At 34.9% G+C, this 16,975-nt stretch overlaps 1 protein-coding gene across 1 annotated transcript in view; it reads right to left on the bottom strand.

Moving 5' to 3' along the window:
• EPC2 (enhancer of polycomb homolog 2) overlaps positions 1 to 16,975 on the bottom strand; it is a 106,890-nt gene that overhangs the window by 16,303 nt on the left and 73,612 nt on the right. The window contains exons 4-7 of the mRNA XM_033860206.2: positions 12,368 to 12,574; positions 6,090 to 6,238; positions 4,970 to 5,102; positions 2,390 to 2,581 (exon numbers count right to left, since the gene is read on the bottom strand). Coding sequence (XP_033716097.1) covers positions 2,390 to 2,581; positions 4,970 to 5,102; positions 6,090 to 6,238; positions 12,368 to 12,574 — 681 coding nt within the window. The remainder of the gene's footprint in view (positions 1 to 2,389; positions 2,582 to 4,969; positions 5,103 to 6,089; positions 6,239 to 12,367; positions 12,575 to 16,975) is intronic.

Here is a 16,975-nt window from a genome sequence, read left to right on the forward strand (position 1 = left end):
CTTAAGTTTCAGTTGTCTCGCAATTTCACTTTGGAGTACATCTCTTTTTCTGACAACGCTGACTCAACCATATTTACTTGCAAATTACCTCACGAATCCCTCTCTTCCTATTTTGAGAGGAAAAATGCTTTCTCCACATTATTTCCAAACTGTGGTAATTACCACTGAGCAGGGTCATCCAGGGGAGAAAGGCATTTGTTTGAGGTTCCAATATACCTCCACCAACACTATGGGGGAGACACAGAAATAGTAAGCTGGGGCTAATTCTTCTTCCTGGGGAACAAAACCCAAACCTGAAATTTGAAAGGAAATCCCAAATGTGAATTTTACACTTTGATTCCTTTACAAATCATCTACCTCTTTTAAAATATATACAGGAGATGTCACAAAGCCTCAGAAATTTTTTGCATCCCTTCCTCCTGACTACCCCAGGAGGGGATTCCAGGATTTGGTCTGAGACATAGGAAGAGAGAGCTGATGTTAGGAGAATCAGAAGCATGATCGAGAAGAGACTGGGTTTTTATTCTGCTCTGCTGCAAATCAGTTGGAGAAGTCTGGTTAAAATGCTTGTTCTCTTAAGGCTCCCTATTCCTTTGTTCTTGTTTATTGGACAAAGAAGAAGCATATATTATTTTAATTATCTTTTTAGCAATAAAATCCTGATTTTGTAAGAGCTACATTCTAAATAGCTGCCTCACTGAATAATGTCCAACTCTAGGTACATGCCTACCTACAGTTTAGCAACAGGGGAATACCATTCTAAAAATTAATGTTGTCAAAGACCTAGTATAAGGACTCAGAGGAACCTAAAAGTTTCAAAATGCAATTTCATGTGGGAATGGGGACTATATGAATAAACATATGAATTTAGAACAGAAATGAAGATCCCTTAATAGATGAGGAATATATGACTAGTATGCTGAGTGTGTCTATCAGGATGGATGGACTGATTCTAGCAATAAGGGAAAAGTTTCTACTGGACATAGTATCCCCCTGGCATCATTCTTAAAGGGCTGGGAGTGTACAGCAAAACTTTACTGGCTTTTATAAATGCATTTATCTAACTATGTCATTTCTTACTTAAAATTCTTTAAGAACTTCTCAGTATATATAATGTCGATAGAGGCCATTTGCCATCTGACTACTACTCCAGGCATCATTCCGTTCACCTCCCTTCCCCTTTGTGTTTTATGCTCCAGCAATGCCAAACTGCTAGCAGTTCCCTCTAATATGCTGTTTTCTCTGCCTTGAGGCCTTCCCTACATCTTCTACCTGGGAAAGACCTACTATTTGTTCTCTCATTCCTTCAAATGTCATCTAATTAATGTCCCATGACTATTCAAAGCCCTGCCTGAGTCTAACTACATGATCCTCTGACAATTTTAATAAATGGTTTCATTTAAGTGCTTTTTAAGGGCATACGAAATTAAACACATTTTTGTGCATTTGTTACAACGCGTACGAATGCTAAAATATTATCTGGGGTAGAAAAACTAAATCATCTACAAAAGAATAAAACTAATATAATCTAGCCAAAGGGGACAAGTTTTATGTAAACTCTAGATTTTAAATAGTTACAACAACAAGGTGTTTTATGAACTGTCTTGCTTCCAAACATATCTGTCATGTTGGTTAAAAAAAAAATGTTTTTTAAATCAAGTAAGTCAAAATGTTAAAATATGATAAAGCTTGTTATAGTACTCTCTTTAGGTTGCCTACAACATACAGAAAAGAAAAAAGGAGGGCATTGCTAGATCAGGTGCTAAACAATGTATGTTTTAAATTGATCCTTTAATATATAAAATAAGGTCTTGTTTTAAAGATAGCACATATGAAACAAAAATTAAGATTTTTACACTGCAAACATTTTGCTATAAAACTGTTGTGATATAACCAAATAATTATTTTCACAAGTTAAAACTTGAACCAGTTCTAAATTTTCTTTAGAATCAAATAGTTATTGCCAAACAAATTAGCAGAATTTACATTAAAAGTTGTAAAATACAATGCTGGTGGAATTATTGTTGGTGAATATTTACAATGATGTATTAAATGTCTTAAAATATTTATAATCTTTAGTTCAGGAATTCCATTTCTAATAATCTATTTTAAATACAGAGGGAAGAGGTAGAGATGTCAATTTTTGTAAAAGGGAAAGCTGAAAACCACCTAAATGCTACACAACAGAATAAACTTTATTCAACTGATAGAAAATAACAGAAGCAAATACCATTTCAGTAACAAACATAAATAACGTGGAAACTGTTTATGTCATAACATTAGGTGAAGAAAGCAAGAATCAAAACTCTAAGATGTCAATTATGTTTTAAAATATAGCAATACAAAAGACTAGAGGAAAATGTCTTTAAAATAGTTTTAAAACAAGCACCTGTGGAAATTCATCTTCATCTGAGCTGTGAAAGTCATACTGCTTAATGTCACTCTTATTGATCACAGGCAGTGTCTCAGGAGCGGGCTGCTGAGACGCTAGCAAGGCCTCTGCTTTAGGCTTCTTTGGGTACTTCTTCTTTTGACGAACCACATCAGAAGCCTCTTCTTTCAAAGACAAATGATGCGGGTGCTGTTTACATGACGATTTTTCCCCCAAAAGGAAGAAATGAAAATCATTTTAGAAAGCACGAAAAACTATACTGCTCTTTAAAAAACATACATTTTTACCCCAGAGGTGATTTTACTTTCTGGTTTTAATATGCAAAAATTATTATGTGACCATAAACTGAAAAATGTTTTGCTTTCACAAATTACAGTGAAAAATAATTATGACACTTAAATTTACTTTTTACATTGTTATCAATACTTAAACTAAGATGTTAATGATTTTTAAAAATTGTTCTATTATGCAATCCAGCATTTAAAAAGTATTTAAATTATATTTTAATTTTATTTAAATCTACTAATTAATGATGAAAATTAACAACTATTTTTATTTTTAAAATGACTTGAATTAGATTATAAATTCATAATTCATTTCTATGCTCATTTTCAATTTTTAAAAATGCCTACATGTGGGGTAACTTTTTTGAGACAGATAAGCTTATTAATTAGGAAAAAAACTTCACTTTTTCAAATGAATAATTACTGCCTCAACTGAACAATAATCAAACTGTTCTCAGGTACCCCAGAGTTCAGTGGTGGTATGTGAGAGGCCATCTGGCAAAGAGACTGACTGATGGGGTGGGTTCTAGCACCCACCTCTCCTCAACAGAGCAGCTCTGTTTCTGTTTTAACATATTGCCATTCTTTTTTTTTCTTTTTTTGGCAGTACGCAGGCCTCTCACTGCCGTGGCCTCTCCCGTTGCGGAGCACAGGCTCCAGATGCGCAGGCTCAGCGGCCATGGCTCACGGGCCCAGCCGCTCAGCGGCATGTGGGATCTTCCCGGACCACGGCACGAACCAGTGTCCCCTGCATCGGCAGGCGGACTCTCAACCACTAAGCCACCAGGGAAGCCCTTGGCATTCTTTTAACAGATAGAGATCTACTACTTTAAAAAGTTTGAAAATGACTGTTCTAAGCATCGAAGTACAAGCACTATGAAAGTGTAAAAATATTGAGGAAGTTATACCTTTCCCCATGTAGCTCAGATTTTTGTAAAAACTACTTTAGGGTCAAAAATGTTACACGTGATGAAAATGTTGCTTAAATGCCAAGTTACTGAGATATAAATGGTTTTATACAATGGATGTAGCTATGACATCAAAAAGAAACCCCCAACTTCTCAGAAACTACTTATATTTTAAGGTGGGATGTGTGACAAAGGAAATATAGTTAACTATGTGAAACAGGGTAGAGCAACAATGGATGCAACCATATTTCTAAAATTAATATTTAAATAGGGTGGGTGTTTAATCTTAAAGATGATCTAAAATAAGAATCAATATATAACAAAGGCTGATTCTGTCAGTAATTTGGGGTTGAGATTTTCATATTCTATGCCTACCAATAATATGCCTTGGAAAAGCATTGATTTATCTAAAAAGGATTTTTTAAAATAATGTACAAAATGACATTTATTGTATTGTTTATGGCGAAGCAAGTGTGATTTAAAGGGTAGGTGGGCTAGATGCCTGTGATTAATAAGAAAGAACTTTGCTGTTTGAATTGACATGAGTTGAATAATGGAGGAGTCTTCCTGCTCCACATTCTTCCTTGACCTTTAGGAATGAACCCATGAAAACTGAGGATTGTGCACATTTTTAAAAGATGAATTTTCCACAAACACCCTAAGTCACTTTTAAAATCTTGCTACACAGTACAGCTCTACTGTCTAAATGCTCAGCCAATAACCTGTTTCTTTTTAAAATCTAAGCTCCTTAAAGGTTTTATTAATTTTTGTATTTTTCAACTGAATACTTTAATATTCACTTGGAACAGTGAATAATGAATAAATATAATTCTTCAGTCTAAGAAACTAAAGTAATTACTAGTGCTCTTTATTAGGAAGAAACTGTGATCCAGAAGTTATAGGACTTTTTCAAGTCAAGACAGATAGCAACTGATAAATGCTGGTTATGGCAATGGTGATGACAAAAAGAATAACTTCCAATAGTCTCAATGAGGAAAGCTTTAATTTTAGATTTTGATGCCTGCCACTACGATGCAGGATTTGCTAAGGCTCGTGATAATAACTAAGCTTTAATTACCCATATTCTATAAAGAAGCAGACAGCATAGTTGAAAGCACACTGTCTTTGATGTTAGACCTAGACTCTGCCACTTAACAACTTTATGATCTGGAAGTCACACAGAGGTAAAAATCTATCTCAAAGGGAAGTTATAAGGATTAATGAATCAACGTGTGTATAAAAAATCCTAGCAAAGTGCTTGGCAAAAAGTAGGAACTCAAGCATGTTAATAACTTTCTTCTTTAACCAAACTATTATAAGACAACTTCAGAAAACAACTATCTGATCAATACTACCATAGATGCTTCTCCCCAGAAGATACTCACCTTAGTTTTACATTCTTGGACTTTGTGATGATTTCCATTATGATGAGTTGCTGGAGTGGCATATAACTCTTTTTCTGATCTATTGATCTTCACTTCATTAAGGATTTCACCACCATAGTCTCCCAAATGATATCTTGAAAAGGAAATAATATATAAGAAAATGTTACAGTTTAAAAATAAAAAAGAAATAAAAAACCAATGATACTTCATTTACTTGCCAAACAGAGCCAACAATTAATCAGATTATTCTTTTTTTTTTTTTTTTTTTTGCGGTACGCGGGCCTCTCACTGTTGTGGCCTCTCCCGTTGCGGAGCACAGGCTCCGGACGCGCAGGCTCAGCGGCCATGGCTCACGGGCCCAGCTGCTCTGCAGCATGTGGGATCTTCCCGGACCGGGGCACGAACCCGTGCCCCCTGCATCGGCAGGTGGACTCTCAACCACTGCGCCACCAGGGAAGCCCAATCAGATTATTCTTAAGAGAGAAAACTTACGGGAATAAAGAAGCCCATATTTGGGATTTAGTAAAAACAAAACCATCCCCCACCCCCACCCATCTAATCTCTAAGGGACACAGAAGACGGAATCCTCATATATTTTATATTTTCAAGCACTAGGAAATGATGTTTAGAATGCTTACCTCAGTAAACACACAAAATTTTGTTAGGTTTAGCACAGTCTACTTAATTATGTAGGAAAAGGATGATTACATCAGAGAATACATTTTCAAAATGCAATGAAACAAGTATTTCCTAACTAATCAGAAAATAAAATCAAATAAACATTTATCTCTCTCAAATTTTGTTTAATAGAAACTTTAATTCAGAGAACTGGATAAAATGATCTCCAAGTTCTTTTCTAAATACAACTCAATGATTCTGCAACAACAACAAAAAATTACATATAACGGATCTACACTACACACAAAAATATCCCCCAAATTTGCAACCCGAACTGGTAACTTAATCTGATTTTTAAAACAAAAAAGTAGTAATCACAATTTTCAAAAAATGTAGATTTTGTTATATAATCAATTTCAGTTGTTATAAAGCTTAAATTTGGTTACATTTTGCCTATCATTTGACTAAAGCTGTTACTGGTTTGTAATAGTAGCAATGTTACCTTTTTTCCACAACTTCTAAGGTTAAGTGCAATAATTCTCGTTTTGTTTTCTCTCTTCTCTTAATCATTTCCAAAATTGTTATAGCTCTACTAAACTCTCGTCTCAGCTTCAACATCTTTTCATAAGAGGCTTCATCATTCTTACGATTCTATTGAAAATAACAAGTTTAGAAGAATAAATCCAATTGTCCACATTTCCAGCTTCATTCAACAAAATCTTATCAGACCCAAATTCATTCTATAAAAGCAAAATGTTAAAAAATCATCTAAAAAGCAACTACATTAAGAGGACCTATTTAACTCTGAAAATAAAAGTATAAGCAAATATCTCAATAAATATTAAAAAAAAATGTTGCCAGCTGTTGAAAAGATGGAATGACATAGAAGGGATAATTCCAATGTAAATAAAATTTTTAAAGTCTGTCTGAAACAAAACCTACTATATCAGAAAAATGCAGTCTTTTCATTTGGTTACAAGGTATTTTGCAATGACAGAGGGAAAGAGTTGTCAAATCAAGGTTACCTAAAAATAGCTAAAATGAGAAGCTTATTTGGGGGCTGGACAGTTCAATACACTACAGTGTAAACAATCATAATGATAAGCAAAGGTTCACTTCAGAAACTCAGATATAAAACTGATTATGGGATATAAAGGATCTCAAGGAATCGAATGATCATGCTTCAGTGTAGTAACACCTAATTACAGAGTAGAAAAGACATCCAGTGAAAAGTCTGAATTTCATTAGAAGTTCTTACTTTGAACTGTAAGAAGTAACTTGAACTAACTCACAGGTGAAAGTCCTATCATAACTAGAGAAGGCTCAATTGTAATTAGCAGCATCATTTGCATATAAAAGTAACTGTTAATAAAAATATTTTGTTCAACCAAATATCCACAGAATACTTACTTTATATTAGGCATGGAACTATTTGTTTTAAAATAGACCACTACCACCCCTCATTCTATATGTCTAGACAGACTGCATTTAAGCAAGCTTTCCATACCTGACTTAATAAAGCAATATGACATTAGAAAGAACCCAAAGAAAGCCAGGTTTCATACTGGAGGATTATAAAAGAGAAAATAAAACTTGAGAAAGATTCAAAGTTTTACTTTTTTCCTTTTGTGTATAGTTACTTGTATTTGAAAATTAATCATCACCTATAAAACATTACCTAAACTAAGTCCCATTAAGGTAGTGCATACTGAATATTAAAAAATACTATGTTAATAAATCATTCTTTTATCTTATCCAAAGGAAATCAATCTTTTTTCCCCCTTCAGCAGTACTATGTGAGAAAAGGCAAAAATCTAAAGCATGGTATTAAGCAAATATTTTTTTGTAACCAGGCAGCAATAATACCTTCCGAATGAAAAAAAACTAACATTACCAAGAGCAAATATTAAAAGTGCTCACTCTGTACAAAGTATTGCACATGTCCCCTATGCTCAAAAGGCTTAAAGTCTAATAAGAATAAGAGATATACAGATTCAAAAGATGAATAATAATAGCAGCTGAACCAAAAGTGCACCAGAACCTTTTAAAATTGTCCTCCTTTTCACTAAGGGTTCCTCTTGGACTGTATGCTTCTCTCCTTTCTTACTCATTCATTTCCCGCTCTCTTTAGGCCCAAATAACTAGTGTTCCTAATTTTTCTTTACCCCAGTCCTGCCCTTTCTGCTCTACTTTGTAACCTTTTATTGTGAAATAATTTCAGATTACAAAAAAGTTACAAAAAAAGTATAAAGAATTCCCATATATCTTCATTCAGATTCTCCAAAGGTTAATATTTTACACTTGCTTTATGTATCTCTCTTTATGTATGTATCTATATATGTATGTACATACACATCGTTATGGACCGAATGTTTGCATCTCCTGATAACTCATATGTTGAAATCCTAACTCTCCAATGTGATTTTTATTTGGAGGTAAGGCCTTTGGGAGTCCTGTAGAATGGATTAGTACCCTAAGAGACCCCAGAGAGATCTCTTGCCCCATCTGCCATGTGAGGACACAGCAAGAGGACCATCTATGAAACAGAAAGTGGTCCCTCAATAGTCACCAAATCTGATGGTACCTGGAACTTGGACTTCCCAACCTCCAGAACTGAGAAATAAATGTTTGCTGTTTAAGCCACCCAGTCTAATGCATTCTTGTTACAACAGCTCAAATGAACTAAGACACAATATACATGTATATATATAAACACATACACACATACATAAACTATTAGCAATGGTGTTTTAAATATTTTCGAGAAAAGTTGAAGATATAATGCTCCTTTATCCCCGAAACACTTTAATATATTTTCTAAAAACAATGATAATCTCTTATACAATCACAGTACCATTATCGAAATCAGAAAATTAACATTGATATAAAAACTATTACTTAACTTACTGACTTTATTCATATTTCACCAATTGTCCCATTAATGTCCTTCACAGCAAGAAATAGTTATATACATATTTTATATATTTATATAATGTTGCTATAAAGGACATTAATGGGACAATAATAACTTTATTATTAAAATTCATTAATAATAATAAATTCTTTTTCCTGGTCTAGGACCCGATTCAGGATTAAAATTGCGTTTAGCTGTCATGTCTCTTTACTCTCCTGTAATTTGGAATAGTTCCTCTGTCTTTCTATGGTGATCATAACCTTGATAGTTTCAAAGAGCAGAAGCCACTTATTTTTGTAGAATGTTCCTCAGTTTGGGTTTCTTTGATGTTTTTCCACAATTAAATTCATGTTGTAAACTTTTGGTAGGACCATCACAGAAGAGATACTGTGTCTCTCACTCAGCATATCAGGAGTTAAATGATACCTATTTGTCCCATTACTGCCCCACTGATCACTTGATTAAGATGGTGCTTGCCAGATTTCTCTAGTCAAATTAGTATTTTTCCTTTTTTAATTAAAAAGTATGCTGTGGGACTTACATAAGCATCTTGTTTCTCATCAAATTTCCCCCATCAGTTTAGCTTCCATTAATTCTAACTTTTGCCAGAAACAATTGCTACTATGGTGGTTGCCAAATGGTGATTTTTGAACTCCATCATTCCACTGACATTTATAAGTTGGAAATCTATGGTAAGGAAAAGTGTTCTCTTTCATCAATCAATCAATCAATCAATCAATCATCTACTTATCCATCTATCCATCCATCCATTTACATCAGTATAGACTCATGGGTTACTTTATGGGTTATAATCCATTACTCTCCTTATTTTGACATACAAACTTGCCCACATCTGATCAGCAGGGTCACCCTTTAAGCTGGCTCCTGAGGCCTTCTAACATGGCTCCAACATTCTTCAATCACATTCTTATATTCTGGCAAAGCAGAATGTTCCAAGCTTATCTTTATGCTTTCCTAGCACCAGACCTAAAATCATTTTTCTAAGGAGTCCTGGTTCCCTTTAATGGAAAATAGTATTTAAAATCAAGATTTACATGCGAGTGTAATTGCTTCTATACCCTCTCGCAAACAGAGCTAGGAAATAAGCCTGTAATATATTTATGTACATACCCATGCATAGATCTATATCTATTTCTAGCTGTATCCATATTAAAAACTGTAAGTTCATACTGACATCTTTTCTGTGCTTTTAAGATGGCCCTACTCCCTATATTCAAATCTACTCAATTCCCTTTACCCTTCTTCACAACTGTCTCTGCTTGGAGCAAATTCCTGTCTTCTTGTTCCAGTTACATATTATAGTTCTGACCAACTGCCAAATCTATAGGGAAGTGGCTTTCAAACTGCTGTAATTTAGAGTTAACTATAGATCTTTTTAAACCAAGGCTAATTCACGAGTGATTGTTATGTGCAGCCAGACTGAGAACCACTACCCTGGAAGTTTCCTCTCCTAACTATCTTGCCCCACAGAGGGAGGAGAGAAGGCACAAACGCTAACAGTTTTACCTATGGGGTTAAACATATAAACGTATATGCTGATTCAAGACTTCCCAGTCAGTGCACTCAGAGATGCTGGTACCTTAACACCATGTCATTTGAGAATGTCCTAAAGCACTTAACCACTCCCAAACTAAACATTAGTTTAATGATTAAAATTAAATTATAGACTTCCAAGCAAATATTTCAGAAGTCCTTTACTCTAGCTTTTGCATCAGCTATATAAATGTTTTTACGTTTGTGGGAATAGAAAAGGAAGCAGAGGACCTCTGTTAGCTGGTATTCATTGTTGCATATCTCAATGCCTGACCACCTCCTGAACACCTAGGGTGTCCACTCTCGATTGCTTTCCTAACTTTCTCATTTTAAAACTCATACACATTTCTAAGCAGCAAGAGTGTACATGAAGGGGAATAGTTTTTGGTCCCATAACTGAAAACAGAGAGGAATAAAAATACCATTGGAAAAGAAAATATACCACCTTGGAGAGGAAGATGAAAATTAACAGGTAAGAGAAAGGGTAGAAATCAGAGTGTCAGGAAAATGCTGGCCTAGTTATTACACAATGGAGAAATGCCTAAACACAGGAACCTATTTCTAGCAATTCTCAAAACACACTGGTTAGAAAATAGTGATTTAACCTATTTAAGAATAAAACATATTTAAACATTTGTAATATTGTTTGTATGTCAATAAATACTGATAATTTTAAGTACTTCATACCCATTCACTAAAAGAAGCCCAACAGTACTTTTCCTTCAAAAGACATTGCTCTAAGTCTATCTTTTGCAATATATCTGAATCAATTACATTTCTTTTAAAAAGTAACTGGAAGTTCAGATTTTTTCAATAATCCAGATAAACCTCTCCTTCCTCATGTCCATATTTATAAAGCTTTACTGTATTTACAAACTCATCTCATTATAGTCTTTTCTAAACAATGCACTAAATCTTCAAGAAATAGCTAATATTTCCTTAGCTAAGAACCAACACACCAAACTGAAAATTCAGTCTGGGTTAGGGAATGTCATACACAATTGGGAAATCCAAGAAAGAGTTATAAAAACTCTGGTTGTTAACCAGTAGGGAAGTTTCCCCTATAATGTACTATCCCTGGCAGCTGTTATGCTTCACAGCTGTTATATTAACAGCTGACAAGGACAAGCATTCAAGAGAATGAGAAAGCATTCTCATTCAGGAGAAACAGGAATCCACAGAAAATGCTTTGCCTCCAATTATAATTCCTCATGGTTTTTACATTTATATGTTCCTAATATTCTGCAATGTTAGAGAATGTGTTACCATGTCTGATGTTTACCGTTAATTATGAGAAATGGAAGGCAGTGACTACCATCTGAAATAATGCTTTCTTCTATACTGTATCATTTCACAGCCTGAGACCCCATTTCTCTTAAAATTCTGGCTCATCTTGCTTCTGAAAGCCAGATTAGGACAAGTTTGTCAATTCGAAATCTGACACAACTGACAACTCAGAAAAGGAGAAAAAGGTTCCATTGTGTTACTTGCGACTGTTAGCAGAACAGGCTTGAAAATGAACCTTTCCCAACTTCCCATGACCCCACAGTAGTTAGAGGGAGTAAAGTCCATTTTCACATGCATGATTTAGAATATGGTTTCAAAGGAACTCTTAAGCTTCCCAAACAGAGGATATGTATAGAATGTACAGTTTACTGAAGAATTCAAAACTTCAGAGTTTTCTTCCTAACACGAATTTCCTCACATCACTTCAACTGCAAGCCTAAAATGGTATAACCAATAGATTTATAAAGCCCATAGGTATTAAATAAACATTGCAAACAACTGGGGGACAGAAGCTACTGAATAGCAGCCTTTCTAATATAAAGTTCAACAATGTCATTAGCTTCTCTTTATATTCGAATTACTGAAAATTACTCAAGCTATCAGCAAAATAAAAATATTGGTCTTAAATACTATCAAGGTACATTCAGTTAAATCTAATTTGCATATTACCTTTCTTTCTTTATTTTTTAAACATCTTTATTGGAGCATAATTGCTTTACAATGGTGTGTTAGTTTCTGCTTTATAACAAAGTGAATCAGTTATACATATACATATGTTCCCATATCTCTTCCTTCTTGCGTCTCCCTCCCTACCACCCTCCCTATCCCCACCCCTCTAGGTGGACACAAAGCACATAGCTGATCTCCCTGTGCTATGTGGTTACTTCCCACTAGCTAGCTATTTTACGTTTGGTAGTGTATATATGTCCATGCCACTCTCTCACTTTGTCACAGCTTACCCTTCCCCCTCCCCATATCCTCAAGTCCATGCTCTAGTAAGACGCAGACCTACTACAGCATATTACCTTTCGAGTTTGCATTTTCTCTGTTCTCCTCCGAAAGGCAACATAAGGGTCATTGTTGGTAGAGCCATCTCTTTTCTCTTGTTTTATCTGAGGAATGAGGGATGGTCCCCTGCAGTTTTTACGTTTTCTCACCCAGTAGTCATATACAGCTTTAATAAGGTAATCATCTTCGTTTAGCAGCAGTTTTGCTTCTTGAAGTGTTACAAGCTGAATAAAAAATAAAAATGTCATCAACTACAATGCTTAAAAAAAATTAAAATTAAACTATACCTACAGGAAAAAATGTGATCAGTCTAACAATTATGATCAGATACCATGATGGCAGAAAACACAATTCGAACAAAGACTTTATTAAGATTTACCAAAATTAGAATTTTGCCCTAAGAGGTAGTGCGTTCCACCACTTAAAATATTTAAGAAGCCTGGATTAATGATAAGACGACAACAGATTTATGACTCAGGAAAGTCTTGAACTGGAAGACATCCAGGGTCCTTCAAAATTCTGATATTCTGGGATTCCACACATTGGAGGATCTACTAGTTTTCAATAGTCTAGTAGCTTCTTTCAGTGTTTTTGTTTTTCAACAGAAACTAGAATTTACAGGTGGTTTCTTTTTACCTCCCTCCAAAATAAACTATGAATATTTTCCAACGTATTGCAACTAAATAAACACATGCCTCCTTTGAAATTGAAAAGGACAAACTTAGCATGTTTCCAGAAGTCTCAACACTATGCAATCTTGAATTTCTTGTACCAATTACATATATAAACAATTCCTCTAACAAAGCTGATTAAATACTAGAGAATCCTTGTTCTAAACACTCATTTTGTTAATGACATTGTCATGTCTGGGACAGTGGCATCTCAGGGATCTATTTCTCCTTTATCAGTGCAGCCAATATATGCTGACATTATCTCAAAGTAAAGTTTGTAGAAATTTGCTTGGTCACATCTGTTTCCTTGCTCCTTGTGAAGATCAGAGAGGCTAATCAGCTTTAGTAAGATGGATTAGGGGTTACACATATCCATTTATAGTGAAGCTTAGAAAAAGATTATGGAGTTTTAGAGCTGTGAACCCTTACTGAAGTGATGCTATCCCAATCTTTTTACTTTTATCATTCTAGAGATGAAGATTCATTTTCAAAACAAATTGAGATATCTCCTAAAAACTTGGAAATGAGGGGAAAATTTTTATCACTGAAATTTTAAGATCAACATACTAATCAATTTGCAGGTTGTAGGAATTCATTTGAAGAAAGCATGACTTAGCAAATAAATTTTTGCTATGATCTGACTTCTCATATTGGTATAACTTCATGGAATAAATGTAATAATCACCTGGACTTCCAGTCCTATGATGGTGCTTACTAAAGCTAATTAGTTGGTTTCTTATTATAATTTGGCTGCCAAGATGGTTTGACCACAGGAAGAGAATACAGACGGTATCAACTCAAGTATTCTAGTCCACATGACAATAAAATTATAAGTGGCCATTCTTTGGTTTATTCAAAGTCTCAGTGGAGTCAGCTTAACTGCATCTGAGACACCGAGTAACTTGACCTTTAAAGTGGAAAGCCGGAGCCTGAAACATGAGATCAAACCAAAAGAACCAATATTTCCAAACATCAACTTTAAGTGGACACTCTCCCACTGTTAGCTGAAGTTCTCTGGAATGGTGATGTGTGCCTCCAAAGTCTACAAGGACGGTGGCAGAATAAAAATAGAGCTTTCTGGATCTAACAAAATTCCACCAAATGCTTAGAGCATAGCATAACTGGTAGCTCTCATGTGCTCTGGGGACCAAAGGGAAACAATGCTGTGACATGCTATACGTGCTTCAGCTGTTTGGTCATTCTGCTTCTGATAAAATTTTATAACCTTCACTAATTAAATCAAGAACTTAATCTAACCTTTGAGTGGGGAGGAAGATAATCTCTTTCCTTCAACCAGCAGAGCAGTGGTGAGTTTCTTATATAACAACATTATCAAAATAACACTGCTTCCTATCTTCCTGCAGGAGGTGTCAGGAGATTAAAACACTGCCTCAGATTTTCTTCTCTGGTGCTTCTTGCCCCTGCTTTCAGAAATGTCCTTCTGCCTCATGCTTAAGTACCCTCTTTATATCTGAGGTAATAAGAATTCAATACACAGTTTAAACATCCTGACATTACTTTCCTATGTTAGCTGTAAGTCAACAACTGCTGTTTTTATATTGTCACATGGCCAATTTTTATTTTATTGGATAATTTTGGTTTTAGTCATTCTGTAAAACTTATCTTTAGCTATTCTAGGGCAACTAGCATCAGTGCCTCTCTGCTATCATGGTGACAGCATCAATTTGAGTGGACAAGAACTATTTACAGATAAAGTAGTCACAAATTATGTGACATGATTAAAAATCCACAAAAATCAGAATCCTACTACTTTTATACCTAAGGAAAAAGTTCTGCCATTTAGCATTTCATCTACTAGAAAGCAGTAGAAACCAGTATTCCAGTGGCAAAGGGGTCTGTGATAAATTTATTATTTCCAAGACAGCTCTGACTTACTTGATTTACTTATTTTGGGGGCTTAGGGATGGGAGATAAAAATTCTTCTTTTTCTAGACTGCAACAAGCTCCATCATTTAGTTTGCTTATATACAAAACTCATGGTCTAGCAATTTCAATAAATGCACAAATTTAATACACAAATGAATAAATTACATGTAAAAATTAATGCTTTTACATATAAAATAGCCAACTAAGCAGTAAGTAGTTAATAACTACTATCAGCCATCATTTGTGCTACAGGTTGTGGGGAAGATAACAAAAAAAACTTTAAGAAAATCCAATACTTAAAGAAATTTACAGTATGGGAATTAAGGTTAAACAAATACAAATTGAACAATAAGAGAACGTAAGAACTTTGCAACTGAGTATTAGTGCAGTAAGATAGAGGACACAGTCACAAAAAACTCCATCTGAGAGTGCCTGTGTTGGCAGCTTACGGTACAAGAATAAATTCTGAGGATAGATACCAAAGGAAAAGAACAAGAGGTAGAGGAGCAAAGGAAGAGGAGATGAAGAAACAAGAAGAATCAGGAAAGATGGAGGTCAACAAATCCAATACTACAGGGATATTAAGTAGGACGCAGACTAAAAAGAGACTCCTGGATGATAATTAGGAGGCCATCAGTGACCTTAAACAGTGCAATATCAGTAAACTAAAATGGACTAAAAGGTAAACAATATGGCTTACCTTTTGAAAATTTAACTGTGACTTAATAAAAAAGGAGAGACGTAGGGTAGTAGTTTATTGAAAATTTAGGGACTAAAGGAAAAGGATTTTAAAAACCCACAAGATCCTGAGTTTTGGGAGTCACTGGAGAGAGAATGAATACAGTATAGGATCATCTGGAGTTAAGAGAGTAAGTTAAGTTTTGAAAAGGTTAACCTTGAGGGGTCTGTGGACCATCTAGATGGAGATGCCAACAGTCAGCACAAAAAGAGAAAAAAGAAAATCCTGGGGCTTGAGAAAGTGGTCAAGGCTAAAGGCATAGGTATTACTATAACCACAAAAATGCTCGATGAGGTGATATTACCCCCCAAAATAATCAGGACAAGAATACCAAGAACAGAATTTCAAGAAACCCTGATGTTTGCAGGAGTTGAATGAAACGGAGTCAGTAAAAGAAAATTAGAAGGAATGGTCATAAAAAAATCATAAGAAAACCAAAAGGACATGAATTGTATTCAAAAGAACAAAGGTGAGGACAATTTGAAGAAATAAGGAGAACTCAAATAAGACAAAGGATGGGAACTGAAAATAATCACAGACTTTGGCAACAAGAGTTTTCAATAATGACTTCATTGCAATAGTCTCCACAGAATAATGCCAGCAGAAGCTTCTGCCCCAGTCCATCTTTTATGTCTTTCTCTACCAACTTAATAAATATTGGTTTAACCACAAACTTGATTCCTTGCCCTGGGATCTGGTACTATCCTAGCCCCCAAAAAGAGAAAATAAAGAACTCCATGAACCCCCCAGATCAGACACTTGGAATGAGGGGAGGCTTTTGCTATCTTTAATCCTTGGTTCTATTAATAAGACAATTTTCTTGTTCCTGTAACAAAGCCTTCACCTTAATCTCCTCTGCAGAAAGCAGATGCTATCAAGCGCTGAGAACCTAGCCAGTTGTTTTAGAGTCTGGAAGCTTGCCACTGAGCAAAGAGAACTAAAATAGGATGGTGCTGATTATAGTGCATAATTTACTGTTTACATGCTTTTTGTTTATCTTGTACCCACTTAGATGATAAGCTCCACAAGGGCAGAACTTCTGTCACTTGTCTTGCTCACCTGAGCACTAAATAAATATTACTAACTAAATGAAAAAAAGCAAATTACAGAACACACGGAAGAAGGCTTCTGATGATATAATTTCAACCACCATGAGAATTTTGAAGCAATCATGGAAAACAGAAGAAATGCCAAAAGTCTGATCAAGCCTAGGTTTGCTAGGAAAATTTACACATAAAGAAGAAAAACTGAAATTATATCTGATGCCAGTGATCAAAATCCTAGGAAAACTGTGAGCACTAATTATAATGAGTATCAATTTGATAATT

This window comes from Tursiops truncatus, chromosome 7 (genome assembly GCF_011762595.2).
Source record: "Tursiops truncatus isolate mTurTru1 chromosome 7, mTurTru1.mat.Y, whole genome shotgun sequence".
Taxonomy (NCBI): domain Eukaryota; kingdom Metazoa; phylum Chordata; class Mammalia; order Artiodactyla; family Delphinidae; genus Tursiops; species Tursiops truncatus.